The sequence below is a fragment of the Amblyomma maculatum genome, chromosome 10, assembly GCF_055883805.1.
Source record: "Amblyomma maculatum isolate TAMU_Amacu chromosome 10, ASM5588380v1, whole genome shotgun sequence".
NCBI lineage: Eukaryota > Metazoa > Arthropoda > Arachnida > Ixodida > Ixodidae > Amblyomma > Amblyomma maculatum.
In genome coordinates this window covers 44962997-44985125 of record NC_139353.1, presented here as the reverse complement: position 1 = coordinate 44985125, position 22129 = coordinate 44962997, and the positions used below count along the sequence as shown (strand labels likewise).

The following is a 22129-nucleotide window of genomic DNA, read 5'->3' as shown; positions in this document are numbered from 1 at the left end:
TAGGAATCTTTATTGCTCCGCCGAGAGGCTACGCCCAGTTGATGTCCTCGATGGAGAAGGCCAGCGCCATGGCGAGTGCCGAGCAGCCCACGCCCATGGCCATCAGCGTGATGGCGATGTTGATGGGGTTGAAGCCCATCCGCGCAGCCACGGTGTCCTCGGGTCGATCGGCCACGGCGTACATGAAGATCATGATGACCGAAGCGATGAAGAAGTAGGTGGCGAAGCAGAAGGCCGTCACCGATGTGGCTGCGATGATGCCCTTGTGCCGGATCAGCTCCAACCGGATGGCGCGAACGCGTTCCTTGACCACCGTCTGTTGGTAGTGGTGGTGCAAAGCATATGTAGCATATAAATGCAACCATCCAAGCAGCGATGCGTCGCCTTGATGTTTCAGGCGATGCCTAAGCCAACTGAAACTGCAATTAAGTTTCATTAATGCAATAACATTAGAGTTGGCGCAGCACTAAAACCCCACTGCCATGTGAAAGACGAAATTCCCTGATTGGTCGAGACAATGATGACATCACAGAGGTCAGGTGACCGTTGCAAAGCACCACGGTGTCAAATTCAAGTATGGCTGCAGTGGGGCATTCAAAAAATTTGGTGTCCTAACCTATTCACCGAACCATCAGGGGTACCTGATGACGTGTAGACGATTGCAACAATAAAACTGAAGCAAGTACATGAAAAAAGTGCAGCCGAAAACTGGAATGCTGACGCATCGGCCCTTAGTCTTAAGTGCACTCGTTGTTATTATTATTATTATTATTTTTTTTTTTTTGCAGTACGTGGATGGTTCTCCCAGGCTAAAAGCCACATAAGTGACTTGACAACGGCTCGGGTACCATTACAAGGCAGCATTAAAAAGAGAATTGGTATAAATCGGCCATATTTTCCTCGGTGTCCTGAACTAGCCCAATCGTAACAGCAAAAGAAGTCACCTACATGCTGAAATTTTTGATGTTATGCTTCGTCCGTTGGCTTTTTGTTTAGATAACAAGAAAGGTTTTGAATGCGTGCAACATTTTGTCACGAAAGAGTTCTATTTTGCGGTTTTGCAGACTTATGTTGGATCCGATTATAGTTTATGGGAATTGCCAACGCATTAATTGCACGGGAGCATACACCAAACAAAATAGTGCTAATATATACACTGATTTACAAAGAAGCTTCATGGGATACAAATGCATTTTATATCCTATTACTTACAGTAACGGAGCAATATAATACACAGCCCGGACGAGGAGTAAAAAGAAATACACTATTTCTTGTGGTGTAAGCGTAAGCATGAAATTCCTAACAGTATCGACATAGCCTATTATATACTGAACTTCGTTGCCAGGCAAGGCCTCTTCTTGGCCAAAAGTTGTGGCCATCCGTCCGCAGCGTCACTTCGGCCAAATACCTCCGCTGCTCCGGGGGCAAACTACAGCTTCGAGGGTCACTGCCTCCCACGGGTTATGCGCCGCGCTGAAAAATGGAAGCACGAGCCCGGGCTCCCTTTAAGATTCCCATTAGCTGCAAGCGTGCATGCCCTCGGGCGCATGGTTTGTGCACAAAGCGCGGCCTCATATTCTATATTCTGATGCAAGAAATCCATTGAGGTCGTCCTTATGAGCACTATATAGCGTTCAATTTAGAAGCTTTTCGTGGAGCGTACATATAATTTTAAACAGTGCTCCTGGCGACCTCTCGCTACCGATTGGGGCAAACCTCCCATATGACATAGCATGAGCTTACTGGGCGAGCCTCTGATGCGCACATCCATCCCGTCTTGGTTAGAGAGTCTCGTCCAAGAATTACAGAAACGGATAGACCGGGAAGATGAATGAGGTGTCGTTACCACACGCGCCTCAGCGAAAGCCTACCAGCCCTCCCAAGTTACGTGGGCGGGACGGGGTGTGTTGCAGCGCCGTCGCGACTTGTTTACTTTTTTTTTTTTTTTTTTTTTTTTTTGCACGCCGGCGTGGGCTGAATTGAACGGAAAGAGGAGGAGCATCTTTTTCGATCGCCTATATAAATTCAAGACCTCGCACAAGCACCCCCAACCCTTCAGGATTTAGCATATACACTGATTCAATACAGGCTATACACTCCATTCATACGGGTCGCAATCCTGAAGAACCACAGGATAAACATACATAGAGCTCTTACCAAACTACATCCCCACACCGTCACACTGAGGTGGATTCATGGTCACACTGGAATCCCAGGCAGTGAGATAGTGCATCGACTCGCCCGCGCCCATCAGCGCCGGGCGCCTGGGATTCCCTGGCCTTATCCACCTACATGGTATGATATACTCTTCACAACAACAACAAAATCAACCTTCACTATGACAACATTAGGCAAACTCTTCGTACACTTCCTCTTCCTGATAAATCCCTCACTACTAGGCAAACACGCATTCTTCGACGCATACACCTAAATACATTTCTTAATCCTGCCCCATTGTTTCTATACCACATCAGACATTCATGCCCGAATTGTTCTGAACACTATGCAAACTTAGAACACTGCATGTTTTCCTGCCCTGTTGCAATTCAGTCACCTCACTTTCCACACCCTCCTCCCCCCACGTGGCGGGCTTGGTTAGCCTCTGGCCAGCCGAAAAACCGTGGCCTTGGGAACCCTGGCCCAGGACATTCTCGACTCTTAATAGTGCGTTAAATAAACTTGTTTCCTCCTCCTCCCTCCTCCTCAGGGCTAATAGAGGTAACTTAAAAAAGAAATTGCTTTGCGATGACGATTGATGGGATACCTATATTGCTTGCGCGCTTTTTCTAGTTTTCGTATTCAGCTGTTCGTGGGCCCTGTCTACAATAACCGCCGTACACAATTCCTCCGTGGCATAAATTAGTTCCTAGTTAATACTTTCGTGGTTATCTAAACAAAAGGCTAACCATCAGAACAAATCGTAAGCTGAAGAATTTCGATACCTCTGGACTGTTTGGCACAGTCAAACATCAAAAACTGATTCCTGTTTAGCGGAGTAATATACACGCCGCGTACCACGTGCCGCGTACTGGTGCTAAGTTGTACCCTATAGCGTAGAGCCAGTTTCTCAATGTGAGAGTAAATTATTTCGCCGGAAACAGGAAAAAAACTGATGCAGAAAAATCAAAACGGTTGCTTACGGTTGAGCTGAACGTGGACACGTTGTCATCCTGCGTGCATACAAAAAAAAAAAAACAACAAACAAACAGTATAAATCATGCAGGCCCAAATCACCTGTATTAATATCTCCGCCGAAGACCAGTATGAAACTCGCAGGTAGAGCTTCCTTTCCTTTTTTTTTTTTTTTCGTGCTTACGCAATGTATTTCAATCCATTTGGCAATCTGGGATACTTCTTTAACGCTAAATTTGTTTTTGTTTTTTTTACTTTGTATGTTTGTTCTAAAAACGGTCTCTTCTTTACATTATATGCAGAAATCACCTATATCGCTCCTCCAAGCAATGGCCTGTAGTATCTTGAAAAGTTATAAAATAAATGATGGTATAACACACATAATGCACATTACGTTCAAAAATCTGGAAATGACTTGCGATGAAGAGCACCCCACTTTGTTGCGTCGCAATATTTCCTCCTGCCTAGTATATGGTGAAAGTAAACCTCAAACGCTGCCCAGTACATAGTGAAAACAGTGCCTGCCGAGTAGATTATGTTAGCAATACGATAACGGGATATTTAACCGTCGATGCTCTCCTCCATTGTGGCATCCCTCATAGCCTGAGTTGCTTTGGGACATTAAACCGTAGAAATTGAACCTTCCCATCAAGTTTTGCGTCATGCTCTAAGAGACCTCCGACACGTCTGCCTGCGCACAACCAGGCATCATCGTGTCATCTGGCTTTTGGTGATATACTTCCCAGAAGAGTCTACAGGTGGCGACATATACGAAAAGAAGATACATAAAAACATAGTTCTCACACGTGCACTCGCCAGTACAGGATCTACGATGGTCGCTAAGGTAACAGACTGGAGAAGCCAAATGAAAGCAAGCCTAGCAGGGGGCGGTAGGAAGTTAGGTGGGAACATGAGATTAAGTTTTCAGGGATTAAGTGGATGCAGCTTGCACAGGGCCGAGCTAATTAGAGGCGTATGGGAGAGGGCTATGCCCTGCACTAGGTGCAGTCGGGCTGATGACGGCTGTGAATTCCCGTTTGGTGATGCCACTTCCAGTTTTGTGGTCACTACCACCCAGCCAATAGGAACACTTCTGGTCTAGCGACAAACTTTCCGGCAGCCAATAAGTAAATTTAGTCCAGTGTAAAAAGGTGGAGTAAAACTAAAAATCGAGTAATCACTCGTTAGCATGCACCCAGTCATATAGCCGTGCGGCTACATACGAAAACTATGCAACTTTCTTAGGAATGTCGTAGTTGAGAAAAAGTTCTCTCTCGTCAGAGGTTCGAACCTGAATCCACCGCCTGTTTTGGCAATCGTTCCTAATTGATTCAACTTGGACCGCTAGCAGAACACATGGTAGGGCGAGAGTGAATACATAGACAACTGAGTGAGAAGGGTGTTGGTCTAAAGTTTAAGAAGATAACCAAAGATGGAGTTTATACTTGCAACAATTGAGGGATTCATTGCTCATTAGCACCTATCCAAGCGAGTCGTAATGATTTTTTCTTCAACTATCATAATATTCCCAGTCATCGCCCACTTTTCTGCCACTTGAAATTCGTAGAAAAAGCGGGATGGGTCATGTCTCGGGGACCAAACTAAAAATTGAAAAAAAAAACATAGAAGATATGCTTTTTGTTGTTTGCATGACTAGCGTGGCTTAAAGAGAGATAGTCATTTCTAATCACGAGATGTTATCTTGCTCTCACAAGGCTCATGGAAATAGTTTTTTACTCTCCGCGAAATCCACCGCTTGCACCATGCAGGACATCTCCACGCAACTGCAACTAGGCCCGCGGCGGTAATATGCAGGGGTAGTCCGGCAATCGAATTGCGACAGCTTATGTATATCAAGGTACAAAAAGGTAGCGACCTCTTGTTTCGTATCGGGCGCACACTTCCTTGCGCTCGCGGACTAAAGAATGCACCTTCGTTATAATTAAGGTGAACGTTCAGTTATTTCGTATCGGGTGCGCACTTCCTTGCGCTCGCGGACTAAAGAATGCGCCTTCGTTATAAGGAGAACGTTCAGTTGGGCTAGTTGGTAAATATGCATATTTGTAAAACAGCGCTAACAACGTCGGACAAGTACAAGAAAGACACGGGACAGCGCTCGTCCCATGTCTTTCTTGTACTTGGCCGTCGTTGTTCGCGCTGTTTTCTAAATATGCACCTTAGTCACCTCGTCCTTATTCTTCTGCACAACCGTCCTCTGACCTTGGGGCAACGAAAATTCGTTGGATGCATAAACAAAGGTATCTGGCACCTCATTCGCGTGTTGTTATTTTGTGGTCACGACGCTCGGGAGGGTATTTGTAAATTGCTAGGCCTCCGTTTAATTCTAAGGATGAGAGATGACTAAATGGTTTTGTCTTAATCGATATTTTTCCGAAATGGGGAGTAGGCGATGACTATAGGGATATTATATACGGTACGAAGTTTCTATGAAACCTTTAACGCTTCCGCTTGTATAGCCGCATATGGCTGCGCTTGTATGGCTTATCGTTTTTTACAAAGATTTCATTACACACGCCACCATATGCAGCGTTTTGTTTCCGACGGGGCTTTTAACGTCACAACGAAAACATCCAGTCGCACACTTACGTCAAACAAATCGGGCGATATGGCCAAGGGAGGTGGTGGTGGCGGCTGCGGCTTGGTACCCTTGACGATCTGCGAACGCGATGTTGCGCTGCTTAGCACACTTGCTGGTGTCTACCCGAGATTGCTGTGCGACGAAATCGTATGCCTCTCACACAAGTGGTTACAACTGTCGTTTAGCCAGTAGCATTGGCAACATACTACAGTCCAAGCCTAGCACCGAAACATTAATTTTAATTTTTGGTCGAGCGTTATTTCGGTGTTCTCAGTGTCCTTTTCTTTCTCTTTCTATTGTATTGCCATTAATAAACGCTAGAATAACGTTTCTACAGACATTTAAACAATGTATGTCTAACACGCAGGCAACATATACGTAACATTCTTGAAAATGGTAAGGCATCTCACACGAGCATGCAGGCTCACCACTGGTCACGAGGAGGGAGGCGGTCAACCCTACCCCGCAAATGGCATTTATTGCAAGGAAACCACGCTGGGCGTTTCTACCCAAGAGTGCCCCATAATTCCGCTCCTGCCTCAGAATCGTCGGCTAGGATGACGTCATATATCTAACACATAGCTGCAGTGGAACACTGCCGTGTGAGGCCACCCAACTCAGGTGATGCACCTTTGTGTGAAACGCGCACGCACACGCACGCACGCACGCACGCACGCACGCACACACACACACACACACACACACACACACACACACACACACACACACACACACACACACACACACACACACACACACACACACACACATACACACACACACACACACGCACGCACGCACGCACACGCACGCACACACACACACACACACACACACTAGTATAACAACTAAATATACATTATAATGTTGACTTTTCAATATTGTAATAATGTTATGAATTAAAAAATGATGTTTATGTTGTATTATAACCGCCATTTTAATGTTACAACTAAAACTAAACAGTGTTTTAGTATAATCGTTACATGCTATTACAATGTTTGAATCAGACCTATTAAACAGCATTACAGATATATTTTAAGCATTGAGTTGAGCACTTTTCCCTTTTTTCTATCCGTGAAAATTTTTTAAACTAACATATAGATCGATAGGAATGAGGATGGAAGGCAGGGATGCTAACCAGAAAGGCCTCCGGTTGGCTACCCTCCACTGGGGAAAAGGGACAAGGGGATTAAAGAGGGGAAGAGAAAAGGGACGTGGAGCACAGTCCGAGTTAGTCACACAAGGCGGTGGTTGTTAGAAAACTAAACAGTGCCTTGTATGCCTTAAAGGCGGTTGACTGCCGTGGCCATGGACCAAGGATCTTATCCGCCGTTAAATGGCGAGGATCGAGGCGGTCCAGCGCACAACGCAGCTTACGTATTTCACTCACAAATGCAGGGCATTCACATAAGATATGTTCGATTGTCTCTTCACAATCACAATTTTCACAGGCAGGGCTGTCGGCCGTTCTAATCCTAAAAGCCCAGTCGAAAAAAACTACAGAACTGTGTCAAAAATACGACAAAATATCCTGTAGTTCTGTCGTAACCATCAGATTTTTCTGTAGTTCTGTAGTACTTTTCTGTAGTTCTGTAGTTTTTCTGTAGTATATTTCTGTTGTCTGTAGTTCTGTAGCACTTTTCTGTTGTAACTACAGAAATGTCTGATGTTACTACAGAATGTTCTGTTGTCACAACAGGTTTTCCGTCAAAAACCGCACAGAAATTTTGTCGTAACATCAGAAAATTTTCTGTAGTTTTTCCGACTGGGAGCATACTTGTTGGTGAACGCAACATCGAGGCATAAACGGCACAGCAACGTTGCTTCTCGACGAGCAATCTAATGGGGAAGGTGGATGCGCAGTTCAGGATTCAGTGCCCTGAGGCGGCGGTTGCTAAACTACCCCGTGTTCCACGCTGAAATTGTGATCTCCAGGGCCGAACGTTGTAGGGAACGTGCGGCATCAACCCTCGTTATGGGGATTTTAACTGGAAAGTAATCGCTGTGGGCAGAACCCCTAGTGAAAAAACCCTATGAGTCGCAATAACCTCATACAAATTCTCATACTAAACTCATACTAATCTCATATAATCTCATAAAAACTCATTCTTCATATAAGAAATATATGAGAATTAATGAGATTTGTATGAGCTTAGTATGAGAAATCTGTATGAGGGTATTGTGACCCATACGGTGTTTTTCACTAGGGACGGGCAGCCTCGTCCGCCTGGTAGTTTCCCTTGATGACGCAGTGTCCTGACAGCCACTGAAAAATAATATTGTGACATTTAAATACTGCGTCGTGGTGCAGCTGGCGGATCTCTACAACCAGTTGTTTATGTGACCCGCGGCGTAGTGCTGCTTGTACGCCTTGAAGGGCTGCTTTAGAATCTGTAAACACTGTCTTTTTTTGTTTGTTTGTTTTTTAACCTTCGGGTTCTTTCGCCTACGGGTGCAAACACAGACCAAGCTTGTCCTTCGGGACCAATTCTTTTATATTCGATTGGATTGAGCCTGTTATACCTAGAGTGACACGGGCAGAGGCATATTATTTTATTCTCTTTTTGGTTGCCTCACCATATTTGATGTCTAGTAATGTTATAGTGCTCTAGAAGATTGGTATAGTAATGTGGGCAGAGGCTCTTTATTTTTCTTTCCTTTTCATGCCTCAATATAATATATGTCTAGTAATGTGTGGCACGGGCAGAGGCACTTTATTTTTCTTTACTTCTGTCTGCCTCGCCATAGAATATGTCTAGTAATGTGGACGTTCTTTGTAAATACATTGAACTGCCGCGCGCAGGGCAGCTAGTTCACCACCTGTTGAAGAAGTCAGGTATGATGTTTTAACCTTTATCTGGATTGACTTGGCCGGTATGACCACATGCCCAGCGGAACTGGTTAGATTAACTGAGCCATATGTGTAGACATGTATGCGATTTTGATGTTTGAAGTGCAGATAATCCAATGTAAATTGTTTAAGAGTAGGTAATGACATTCCGGCTTTCTTCGTAATTCCAGGGATATTAATTTGTATCCTTGGTTCATGTAGACTCCATATGGGGGAGCATGGTCTTACAGAGGGGGGGAACTGCGAAAGGATATAGGTGCGATGGGCTTCTATAACTTTGGCGAATGCAGTGCTTGGCCTATTTATTGGAAATGTTGCTAGATGATGACCAGGGACCCTGGTTAGGTGCCAAATATGCGTTCTCACTGTGTCAACAGCAATATGTGTGGTAACAGGATGATCCCGGACGACAAGAACAGTCGCTGCTGTTGAGACACATTTGAGAAGTCCAAGGCATGTACGAAGAGCTCGAGCCTTGCAGACTTTGATTGGTCCTGAGATTCGTTTTTCTAATGGTATTAAATACGGGGAAGCTTGATTAAAGTGTTAAATTGGGCGTGTTGGTACATCTTGAAGCTGTATCGCATGTAGCCCGGAAACAGTGACCGGTACAGTTGGAGCATCGAGTGCACTGGTGTGCCCCAGGACTTTCCCCCGAAAAAGGAGAGACCTTGGACAATCGCTACAAGTTTTCTTCTCCTTTCTCTGAGATGAGGACTCTTCGAAAGATTTCTGTCAGTGACAAATCCAAGGAATCGGTGGCTTCTCTCGTAGGGGATGGATTTTCCATTGGTGTGACATCGTTTTCCGAGTGAATGCCACAAGGAAACACTTCTCGGTCGAAATATCTACGCCTTGCCGACGAAGGTGTGACGTCAATATGTTGAAGCCTTTTGTAGCCTCGCACGTACTTGGGGCCGAGTCACACTGGATGCCCAAATACATATATCATCTGCATAGACGGAGATTTGAGCAGACTGTGGTAATAACCGAGGCCTACGAGAGTAAGGTTGAATGAGTTGGGCTGAACACTCCACCCTGTGGAACTCCGCGTGAAATTCGATGCAGAGACGTTGGTCCACCTTCAGTCTGGACGTAAAGAGACCTGACAGGTAGCTGCGTTTCCAGCTAAACATGCGGCCTCCGATCTGAGCAGCTGCCAGGGCGTTCAAAATGGCGTGATGTGTTTCGTTGTCGTAGGCGCCTTTGATGTCTAAAAACAATGATCTGTCAATTTCTTCAAAGCCTTTTGGGGCTGCACAGACTTTACGAGGTCAACCACATTGTCGATAGAGGATCGGCCACGGCGAAACCCGGAAATAAAATCTGAATAAATGTGGTATCGCTCCAGGTACCATTCGATGCGTGTTAGTAACATTCTTTCCATGACTTTACCGACGCAGCTGGCCAGTGCAGTTGGACGATACGATATGACACAAGGTCGAGTGGTGACTTTCCCGGTTTCAGAAGTGGAGCCAGGCGACTGGTCTTACATTTCTTAGGAACTGTGCCATCCCACCATGATATATTGTAATTATTAAAAAGATACCATCGAGCCTCCTGGCCAAGGTTAAATATGGTGCGGAGTATGTCACGCCATTGGGCTCTGGCGATGATGACTTTCTACAACATGCCATTGCCAGCACAGCATCAAGTTCCTCCATGGAGAAGGGAAGATCCACCTGTGAATCTCGCAAAGGTGGAACGTCGCAGCAATGTAGAATTGTGAATGGGTTCTGTGCGACTGTTATTCTTGCGCAGAAATTTTCGGCTACTTCTACCTAAATATATCTTTGGTGGAGTGCGAGAAATTTGAACGGGAGACGCTATTGAGGGTACGTGCGAAAGCCACGAATGACACTCCAAACGCGTGACAAAGGCTTGCGTGGATCTAGCTTTTCACAAAAAGACCTCCAGAGTTGTGTCGGCAGGGCTCGAATTCTGCGCCGAATCTTCTTCTGCGTGCGCCTTGCTTCTCTGAGGTCTAGGTGCGACTTTGTGCGTCTGCATCTACGCTCTGCCCTCCGCCGAAGTTATCGCAGTCGTTGTAACTCAATGTCCAAATCGGTGCAGTTCGCAACTGCAGGTTAAATGAACAATTAGTTGCGCTTTCCATGGCCTCCTTAATTTTTTCTTCAGACGCTGTGGAGAATCCTTCTGTGCAGGCATCCTCAGCTCCATTCGTGCTTTAAAAACTGTCCAATCAATGCGCTACACATGTTTGGCTAAGGGGGATGTGGCATGGATGGCCGACAATGTATATATATATATATATATATATATATACACTGTATATCACAGTTAAAAAAAGCCTTACAGGTAATTGCAGAAACTTCATTAGAAGAATGTGAAAGTTACTACCGCAGCGGCAACGTTTTTACTACCTATCACTAATTACATTGTTACAGTACGCCTGACGCTGAAGTTGTACGCTGAAATTGTGTAGAACGACGACGCTGAAGCTAGGTTCTGTTGGTCCTACAAGTGTGTCGCTAACGCTGAACTGTTGTTACCACTAATTATGTTATAACTATTATATATCGCTAATTAGCAATTATCACTTATTATTATCGCTAACTAAAGATGAGTAATTTTATTTATGATTAATTCTTATCACTAGTTATCATTTTCATCTTTTATTGTCATATTTTATTATCACTGTTAATAGTAACGACCAATATTACTAAATAAGATCTCGCCATGTATGATGTCACATCCGGCGACACATTTTGATGACAAGATTTTGCGGACAGAGCATAGACTAGTAATAGTAAGGCTTGCACATTAAAAAGGTTTTAACACACGTTTGAGGAACCTGTTTTGTGGAGTACTTTCTAACAGTGGCAGTCTACGTAGCACATTAAAATTGTGTTTACTTGGGATGTGACAGGTAAACATGACTTGTATAGTAAAGCTACAGCATACAAAAAAAAGTTTGGGACGACGCGACAATCGTCGCGCAAGTAAATTGTGCAGTCATGAACAGGCCACAAACGTTTCATAAATAACGTTCAGAGCACTCCCTTACAAAAATGCATGTAGGGTTTCTATGGAAATTCGAAAGCGTTGTGTCAATACACGCTGTTGAAAGTCTGTTGATAATCGGCAACATCTTGGATGATGCAGTGTTGACCTCTTGTTGAGCGCTTATGAAATAGTGGCCCATGTGTTTCTTAAGAGCGCTTTTGGAATTCGCGCAACTGAAATTCTGTTGATTTCAGGCTCAAATGCTTCAGAAACTCTGCAAGTGACGCTTTTTGATTTTCTGCTACCTTTCCACTCCTGAACAACAGAAAATAGTACACGACCATCGGTTTGCCAGGAGCAGACACGGGGTGATTTTCATTAATGCAAAAGTAGTACAGTACATCTCCTAGCTGCGATAAGTCACCACATTCTATGTTCTGCCCGACCAATCAACAATCCTGTCTGATCAGTGCTGGTTAATGATAGGCATAGTGAGGCATAAAAGAACAAAACAGATCTCGATCTTTTAAGCCCCATTATACTTACTCACTCATTAACCTACACTAAACTGACTAAATTGTTGATTGGTCGAGCAGAACATAGAATGTGTTGACTGACCGCAGCAAGGATATGTGCTGTGCTACTTTTGCATTAATGTAAACCACCTCGTGCCTGCTCCTGGCTAACCGTTGATCACGCAGCATTTTCTGTTAATCCGCAGCGGAAAGGGAACACATAATAAAAAATGCGCGTTAATGAGAAAGAAAAAATATGCATCTTTGGTGAACCCATAACATGAGCTGGGTTGTTTATTTGCTTTATTTCAATTCATGTGCAAGGTATGACGCCAGGCTGTTCTTTGCGTAAAACGCTGATACGTCCGGGAACTCCTCGCATGTGATGCTGAAATAAACAATATAAATCATAATTAAGCTGCGGTATATACTAACCTAAAAATAGAGCAAAGGCATTTGTGCGCTGCTCCACGTCATAGCTCAAGAAATTTCTTGTCTAAAATGAGTTGTCACTGTCTTTCACTGCTTAGACGGCATCGACCGCCGCCTCCACAGCTCGGCAGCACTACCACATCGTTCATTTCTCCCTGATAAACAATATATGCTGCCGTCAAAGATCCCATTGTGAATATAAATAGCAAAGCGCAAGTCACAAGCATTACTACCCAGAAAACTTGAAGCAAAATTACCAACTATAGGCACTAAAATGAGTGCAAACAAAAACAGACACTGCAAAAATGGTGGAGCTGCACAGATTCAATAATCCACAATGTGTGACAGAGGCATATTATCATCTCGATAATGTGTCCGTCTCAGCGCGAGTAGCGTATCGAAAGAGTACGGCACTGTGCCGAACAATCCGTCAAAAACGGTCACCGGTTAAAAAAAAGAAAGAAAATGTCGCCATTCCAGCTGGCGTTCCATCGGCCCCAGCGTCCGCGTAGAGACAAGCCTCGTTCTCTCTCTCTCTCTCTCCCCCTCCTTTTTTTTTCCGATGAGGCTGGTTTGCCTGCTAGAAATATTTACATGCGTGCTTCACCTCATAGCACACACTGTACAAGACTGGCACAAACACGAATAGGAAAAAGTAAAACACTCACCAAAGTGCAGACGCTCCCTCCGCCCGCGCCGGCTTTTCGCCTAGAATCCAAAACGCCTGCGACTGTTGAACTTCTTAAACACGTCCTCCTTGCGCAGAAGCTGCCACCCAAGAGTGGATTCCTCCGAAGGCTTAAATGCGTACGTTCGCGCTCCAATTTGAACAAAACGATCTTCGTGATAATCACCAGCGAAAAACCTGCATACGGTGCTTCGCTCACATTGCAAGATGCTACCACGGTGGCGGGAAAACGCCAACTGAACTGGCACATCGCCGCACTCAGCGTACCCGCGTCTGCGTGCAACGAAAACGGGGCGCAGAAGAACAGCTTCGGTGAAAAAGGGGAGCCGCCGCCCCCGCTGCGCGACTCCTGCTATGCTGCTGCCAAGGTCATCTCCGTGAAGACAAACCACGGAGAAGGCAGAGAGCAGAGACCCAGAGGGAGCGACCCCTCCCCCCCCCCTTTTCCCCCCCGGCCGACAGGAAGTAACGCTCGACCCCTCCGGACATGCTGGCGCCGTTCGGGGGCGCAGGGGAAAGATGGGTGTGGACAGGAGCAAGGCAGTGGCCGAATGCTTCTTTGAAAAGACGAGTCGCCGACAGAAGACGCCTGCGATCCTGTTTTTTTTTTCTTTTTATTTCATACGCGAACGTTTTTGCTATGCGTGTTAACTCTATAGTATGCGTGGGATCAATCCGTCATTATTAGAACCCCTCAATGTTTAAAGTGACTTCATTTTAGCATGGTGTCCACTTTAAGTAAGGAAGGAAAAGAAAAAAATAACAGTAAAATTCTCCAAAGACATACAGCGGTGGAGGATTCCAATACAGACTGCACCTCATTTTGCGGCAAAAGCTCCGGGCAAAAATACCTAGGCTTGGGCAGAATGTCAGACCCTGAAGCATATATATAGTGAACTTTGCAACTGGTTTAAAAAAGCTCTGTCCTGCCCTACATGGTAGGTTCAATCTAGGATCCTGTTTGTTAGTATGATGACTCACTGAACTTGTTTTATGATAAATATAAAATATGTCCTACCCCTAAAGTTACCTTCTGCGACATACAGAAGCTGGTTCATTACGGATTCTGATTGACATTCAACAATGTATTTGCATTATTAGTGGAGGCTTTGCCATCATGAAGTTTTTAGGGCATATTTTCACTGTGTTGCGAAGCTTGAGCTAAGTGTGCTCCGTTAATATGTACTTTTATATAACATGAACGAGCACGCAACTGCATGCTGCTATATTTCCCTTTGCAGAATGTGGCCAATAGTTGATTACAAGTTAGAGCAAAAATTCATAACGAAATTGTCACATCATGTTCTTATCATTTGTGCCTAAAACTACTTAAAAACATGGGTCACCATGAACAGTACACGCTAATTGTTCGTGAACGTTGAAAACTGACAACAAAAAGCACATAGAAAAAATAGCACAAAAAGTCTGTTGGGTAGAACACAATGAAAATTCTGTTGGCCCTGTAAAGATTGCACTCAGCTGGGGTTGAATGTCTATCGAAATTCAATAAATTCAAAAGGCGGTCAATAGTCCAACAATAGAGTTTCAAAATTCATTTTTGTAAGGGCTGCGTGGAGGAACCAGGGCATATGGAACCAGGTGGTGTATCGAGGAGTTTGTATGACCAGACACGACGGGCTCCATTTCGGCATACAGCGCGCAGCTTCAGTGCTGGAGACCGGGCCAGGTGGCAGCAAACCGCTTATTAGAGATGCGTATTCGCCTTTGGTCGAGTTTCATGTAGAAAAAAAAAATGGCGGCCACTGTAGCACGCATGTCCTATAGCTATAGTGTACATAATGCGTGCGTCATATTGTGCCCTACTACACATGCCTGAGCTTTGTAAAGTAAGGTTCTCAGCTAGATAAAATTTATAGTGAACTCAAGGACCACAGAAAACATGGACTAGAGACGAGACAGGCAAGTATTGTGTCTTTTCTAGTCCGTGCTTTCTCTTACCAAAATGGTGTATAGACTCTCTCTGGACATTTATAGACTCTATATGCATCCTTTAGATCTTTTGTTTTTGACTCTAAATTATCTATAGAGTAAAGTATACAGTCCCCTTAACTTTCTCTACAGATAGTCTATGGAACATCTATAGACTATAGTCTAGAACAACTTTCATTTCCTTTTGTCTATAGACTATCTATAGGCTCATATATTTGTAGACAGTCAATGGGAAAAGTCCAAGAAAAGTCTACGCCCATAATTTATAGACAGTCTATACACATTATTGACGGAAGTCTATAGGCAGTCTACGGACTGTGTAAAGCATTTGTAAGTGTTCTGTGCGCTTTGTTTTCACCACGCGTACGAGAGCCTTGGGGGCGTGGCCAGGTCAAAATAGTAAAGCGAAGACAGCTCTATCAACAATCTAGCGAATTTGCACGTTTTAAGACGAAATATGCGAACAATTAGCCCTACTCGCTCAGTACCAGTATTAATGTGTTGGAGCATATCACGTGATTGAGCGAGCCGCGATGCATATGCGAGAAAGCGGCCCACGTGGTTGCATATAATCAAGGCGAGGGGCGTTGGGTTTAAGGCCATACAAAACGGGCAATAATTAGGTCTTACTTAACAATTAATTCGACCGGGCCGGCTCTAGCTTCAAATCCAGAACTGCATGGCTAAATGAGAGAATGCTCGCTTTATCAGCCGCAATAAGCTGATCTTAACATTTTCTATGGTACTCCGACCTCCTGACTGTAAACCAATTATTCCAGTCGATAAAGTTAACAAATGCTTAAGACTAGAACTGAAATTTCACGACAAAATAACACACTGACTTTAGTTGTTTCTCATTTAACAGGCGCACAAAGGTATTTCGACAGTAAGCGATGGGGCTTAATGTTTCGTAATTCGACCAAATATTCAATATATTGTTGCGGTGGGGAAGAAGCGCATGACCAGCGGAGGGGGAGGAGAGAAGAGAACTATGAAGCCGGGGGTGTGCGAATCTGTCTCTGTGTCTGTGTCTGCATGTCTCCCGAGTGCGATCATATACCCCGTAACATTTTGGTGGCAGCGGTCGGATAATGCCGCGCATCCGCTCCCAGAGCCAAGTTCCCGATGTGGCGGACGACCAGCGTTCACCAATGGCGGATGGCGCCGAAGACTGCGGCCCGCGCCGCTAGGCCTAGGCACCCGAAGGAGCTCAGTCCTTCCCAACAGTTGGACGCTGGAGCTCAGCGCTTCCTGAAAGTATTCCCCCAGCGGCTGGATGCTTCGGAGGCCCTACTGGCTGCCCACACTGCGACGGGGGCAGCTCTCCGGCGCGACGTTCTATATATAGTGCCGGCCGATCTCAACAAAGCAGGTCAGGTGCCTTTCGCCATCTCTGCCGCTGTCCCCGATCAAGAGGCCCACTTACAGAGACAGCTGGCCGAGCGGCAGCGCAATCTGGAGGCCGAGAGCCAGCGCACCCTCTCGCAAGCCGCCAAGTGAAGGAGTTGAAGCGGGAGCTGGACGAGCAAATGAGCAAGGTGCAGCAATAGGAGAAAGTTCCAAGGACCAGCAGAAGCTTGATGAAGAGCAGTCGGCACAGCTGCAACGGCAGTTGCACCAGCTGGAGACGGAGCTACAGCGGGCATGGGCCTCGGTGCGCGTACGTACGGGTGCTTTCGCGGGAAGAAGAGCTGGAGCACTCCCACTGGGAGGCCAGCACGAGCGGCAGGAGGTGGAGGCTCGCTTGGCTCAGGCCCAGGGACAGGCTGAGACCATGGAGGCTGTGTGCGCGCATCTACGGCAGCGGCTCGGCCAGGAAGCCCATAAACTGGCTGTCCAACGCTATGCCTCCGAAGACAAAGTGAAGGAACTGAGCAAGGCGCATCAAGTGGAGCTGGAGGCAGAGCGGGCGGAGCACTAGCATATAGGCTGGACGCTTTGGAGCGGCGCTGCGAGGTGAAGGCCCACCTGGTCGAGGAGTTGCGTGCCTGCCTGTTCGAAGTCGTCGAGACCCACAGCCGTGAGGCGAGCGAGCTTTCACGCAAGGAGGCAGAGGGGGCCGAGCGGCGGCTTATCCAGGCACATGAGGCTGCTGTCGAACAGCTGCGTCGCGAGTGGTACGACTAACAGACCCAAAATGATGAACTGCGCACCAAGATCAGGGAGAGGGAAGAGGCCATGCGGGCATACGAATGCAAAGCCGAAGCCAAAGCCAAGGAACTGAGCATGGAGCTGGAGACACTCTAAGCCAGGCATTCGAAGGAAATCCAGAGCCTGGAAGAGAGGTTGTTGCCCGAGTATGAGTGGAAGCGAGCGGGAGCTGCTGGAGCGTTTGTTACCTGCAGTCAACGTGAATGGGGGTCTGGTCCATTTGGAGTGGCTGGTGTGCTTTGAGAGGGAGCTGCGGGAATGGCTCAAGAAGCAACAGCATCAGCATGGTATGGGCCACCAACTCGCACCGGAGGACGGTTCCTCCGCTGTAGACGTTAAGTGCCTGCAGCAGCTCATCGAGACTAGGCTGGACAAGGCGATGTCTGCAGAGCGATGCATCGAAAAATCGAGGTGCTCCAGTTGAAGGCTGGGATAGCGCTTTTGGTTTTCGACCTTGCGGTTGCAGGGGAGGTTTCATGCGACGACAGAGACCAGGCACTCGATGGAGATACCGAGCAGCAAGAACCAACTCTGAACGTAGCAAGTACAATCTTACGGCTGCGCTAAAAGAACGCACGCAAACGGAAGGAGTCGACGGAGAGACAAAGAATGAAACAAAGGCGACGGAGGGCAGCAGCGGCGAAGGTGAGCAAGGAGCTGAGTCTGTGAAGGTCGAGAAAAAGGCTTATGATCCCTCGTCGAGCAAGAAGGGGGAAAGGGAGGATGAGGATAAGCATAAGAAGCCAAAGTTCGAGCCAAACACGACGTCTACGCTCATCAAAGGTGACAGCGAGTCCATCATTGTGCAGCCGAACGTCTTCAAGCCCCAGCCGTCGAACTTCGACCAGGTGGTCAACAACGTGCTCTACCTGGTCATAAACTTGGACGCGCCGTGGTCTGAGCACTGCGTGAAACGGGGATCTGCATACTCTCGCGCTACTACCATGCACTGGGGCGAGCGGCCTTTGCCGTGGGACGGTATCACTTGAAGGCAATTTGAGCATCGATTGGCCTCCCCGGGCTTAGACTTGGACTGCGATTGTTGGTGTGGCCTTGCGTGTTATTGTTGTGTCCATTCCCTGTGTAGTGTGTGTGTGCGTGTGTGTGTGTGTGTGTGCGTGCGTGCGTGCATGCGTGGTCGGACACGTAGTGAGCTCCCTCTCCCCCCTCCCCACCCCCCTTCGGTGAAAATATGTTACGGTGGGGAAAAAAGGGGAAGCGCGGCGGCCAGCCGGGAATGTGCGAATCTGCCCCTGTGTCTCCATGTCTCCTGACTGTGACCCTACCTCGTAACAATATATCCTATAATATATTTGATCAGTTATATTTTGAGATATTTTCGTTGCCGTTCCTCATTTATTGATATTCCTGATCTACAAGAGATAAGTTTGCCTTTGCGCAAAACTCAGCTCGTCAGCATCATCATTAGCAGCTCAGTTACGTATACCTGGAGTTGAAAAAAATGTCACTTCCCATTAGTGCCGAATTAGCCACCAGGTGCGAACCCCTTGAAATTCCGGAGCGCATCTGCCCGCATCGCTTGACAGCCGCCGCCATTTTGCCTTGGCAGGTATTAACTATGCTCCGCAGTTCAGTTTCCCGGATTTTTATATCTACAGCCTGTCCATTACACGGCTTCTGGACGGAACGAGCTGAACATGCTATCGTGGCCATTGCATCTCCTTTACGAATATGCCATAAATCATGAAAGCCCGCAAGTCTCACGAGGACAACCCTGGCCTCGCCCCCTAGGCGTGCGTTAAGCTCGTCGCGCGGAATCAGCCGGCTTGTACCAACCACCTCGAGTTTCTTGTTCGACGGATGCGGTGAAGCGGGCGCCGGTGGGCTCAGAACTCGCTGCAGGGCCGAGTCCCTCTGCAATGAGAGCAAGAAGACGTGCAACACTCAACGATCGGCTAAAAGGCTAATAATAATATGGCATCGAGGAAACAGGAAGTACGAACTAAGGCGCAAGATGACACGTTCAACTGCTTTCAAGTGCAGGCCTTTTCGCCAATGACAGGGCTTCTCAAATGGGGTCCGCGAAGCGATGTTTTTGCGGGGTCCACGGAGGGAGGAGGGTGAGAAGAGCCGATTGCGGGGCGGGGCGCACTGTTCGATATATCGAACGACCGGCGACTTATGCATATATCTTACAAAGTATTTTCAAGGACATAATCTGTATGTTCTCGCCCGGATATACCTAACTCATATATGTCGAATTATTTGTAGTCAACAATTCACAATATCCGGGTTCGACTATGTTGCTGTAAAACTGCAACACCACCCGCAGCGGGAAGAGAGCGCAGAATTAATGTCGACCGAAATTACCATGGATGCGTCATTGCTGTCTTTGGCTGCCCTCGAACCGCAGAGCGCCTCCTTGGACAGGTTCATCTCCTGGACACGAGGAAGGCGAGACCATATGAGCACACGCAACTGGAAATTGCGTATCCCACTCAAAGTCTATACCGAAGCTAGAACCCCGAGCCAAATAAACCCACGTATACATGTAAACGCGGCGTCTCTCATAGCCTGAGTCGCTTTGGGACGTTAAACACCACAAACCAAACCAACCAACATGTAAACTCATACGCTGCTCTTATGGTTCTTTATAGATGACCGCAACACGACCCAGTATGGCGCAGTTCCTGGCCTTAACTGCACCTGATGACAGCTGTAGAGAGTAAATTTACACCCACTGGGTGTTCTGTGGGCGTGAAGTTTTCAAAACACAGCCGCTAAGGGCCTTTTCACTACAGTCATACATGTCCTCGTTGGACTCTCCGAGACAAACTGTATGCGGGGCTCTCGTGCTTGTTTTGGGTGGTACGCGGGGCTCTGAGCGCCTTCCTGCAAAGTATGTCGCCGGGCTTTTTGCGTAAAGTAAGCGCAAAATTTTATTGGCCACCATTTGCTTTCCACCTTTCTCAGTATCAGTAACTATCGCTTCGATGCTGGTGCCTCGGGCCACGAATTTCAAGTGAGAACTGGCGGTGTATGTTTACACTAGAAAAGTAATCAGGTATTGTATCCATTCCCTCCCACTCCCCTCCTTTGCTCACGCACGGTCATCTGGACAATTGGGAAAATTAACTTTTTTAATCTGAAATAATAGTTAGGATATATTTCAATAATGACTGCGATGAAATGGCTGCTGATGGAATAAAATCAGCTGCAAGTAAGCGCTCGTGTGTCTGTCTTTTGCTGCTTTCCTTGTCTTTTTTTTTTTTTGCGCTTTCAAAGGAGTTCATTTCCAGAAAAACGAACGGTCAGTGAACAGCTGTGTTGAGTGCAGGAGAGTTCCTAATCAACGCGTTTTTAAAGGCGAAAGCTTTTCTAGGCTCATAGTCAATATCATCGCATCTGCGAGATGTGCCCGCGAGACGTCGCAGTAGGTTCTGACATCAACATAATTTCCCCGGTAAGGACGTCGCAATAGGTTCTGACGTCAACATAATTTCCCCCGTAAGGACGTCGCAATAGGTTCTGGCGACGAACCCACAGAAAGTAATGATATAATTATTACGAGTACACAAACACGCAAGGCAGAGGAAGAAGAAAAGAGGTATACAGAAGAGGAAAGAAAGAAGGGGGAGGAGATTATATTCTTAAGCGAAGCTCGTAAACTCTTCAGTAGCCAACTAACACGTCGTATTACGGAGCCACTTTTTTTACGGATGACGTCACTTTGGATGTCTCCACTTTTTGACGTGACGCCATTTTTCTGTCAGGTGGCTTTATATAAGACCACTTTTAGAAGGACGCTGCGTCTCTCTCCTAATGGAGAGATTAATAATTGCGCATTAGCAATTTCTTGCTCTCTAAGAATTTTCTTCAAAATACTAGCAAATATCGCTTTTAAACAGAAGGAGCTATGGAATGAGCCACAATAAACGTCAAGACCTTAGGTACAGCTGTGGAACTATCCTGTATAGCGAAATGCTATTGGAATAACTTTACATTAGGGAAGCCCGCTTGGAGGAAACCGAGTAGATATTTAATACAAGTATCTCGTTTTAACACGGTCTTATATTCTTAATGGCTTGAAACGAACCTTCTCTTTTTATAGGGAAAAATAGAAATGCAGAGCTTCGGTTTAATTGTCAAAAACAAAGGCAGTGAATATTGTTGACTATAAAGTTTAACTCCAAACTTCAAGTGTACGCTTCCTAAAAACGTTCTCCTTATCACTCGCACTCACCACTGGCGTCGCCGGCGTGTCAGTGAAGACGGGGCTCTTCGGTGTCAGCGATGATTGCCGGTGGACTGCGACGGCTCCCGGCTGTTAAGCGAGCGGCAGCAAGCGTGTAATGTAATGTACTATAGCGGCAGGGAACCACTGAAGTGCATGCACTCAAGCGCGCGCGCGCACACACACACACACACACACACACACACACACACACACACACACACACACACACACACACACACACACACACACACACACACACACACACACACACACACACACACACACACACACACACACACACACACACACACACACACACACACACACACACACACACACACACACGCACGCACGCACGCACGCACGCACACACACATACTCTCTCTCTCTCACAAGCAATACGCTACACCGACGTCACCTTGACAGGTATAGAAATTTGGTTCTTAGTGTTAGTGGTGTCATGCCGTCTGTAGTCATCTCCGCTTTGCGCACATAAGTTTATCTTTGGGCGACAGAATGGTTTTGTTTTGCATTCTACACATTTACAAATGCAAGCCATTTCATTTTTGATTTTGGCGTAGGATAATTCAAATAAATATTTAGAAGATGTATTCTGCGCTCTGTCTCAATATTTCCAAGGTCTACC

The 22129-nt window shown here is 46.4% G+C and overlaps 1 protein-coding gene across 1 annotated transcript; it reads right to left on the bottom strand.

The window, feature by feature from the left end:
- On the bottom strand, window positions 1–21561 carry LOC146176318 (uncharacterized). The gene is made up of 6 exons (XM_084581286.1): window positions 21490–21561; window positions 19617–19685; window positions 19011–19160; window positions 5740–5808; window positions 3141–3170; window positions 1–316 (listed from the first exon to the last, which is right to left on the bottom strand). Exons 2-6 carry the CDS (start codon window positions 19680–19682, stop codon window positions 29–31), a joined length of 603 nt encoding a protein of 200 aa, XP_084437412.1. The 5' UTR covers window positions 19683–19685; window positions 21490–21561; the 3' UTR covers window positions 1–28.
- Window positions 21562–22129: the final 568 nt, after the last annotated feature.

Coding starts and splice junctions, on each gene's coding strand:
- LOC146176318 (XM_084581286.1), bottom strand. CDS start 19,682: ATGAACCTGTCCAAGGAGGCGCTCTGCGGTTCGAGGGCAGCCAAAGAC. Junction 5,809..19,010: donor GCGAGGCCAGGGTTGTCCTC/GTGAGACTTGCG, acceptor TCGCGTTCGCAG/ATCGTCAAGGGTACCAAGCC. Junction 3,171..5,739: donor TATCGCCCGATTTGTTTGAC/GTAAGTGTGCGA, acceptor GTATGCACGCAG/GATGACAACGTGTCCACGTT.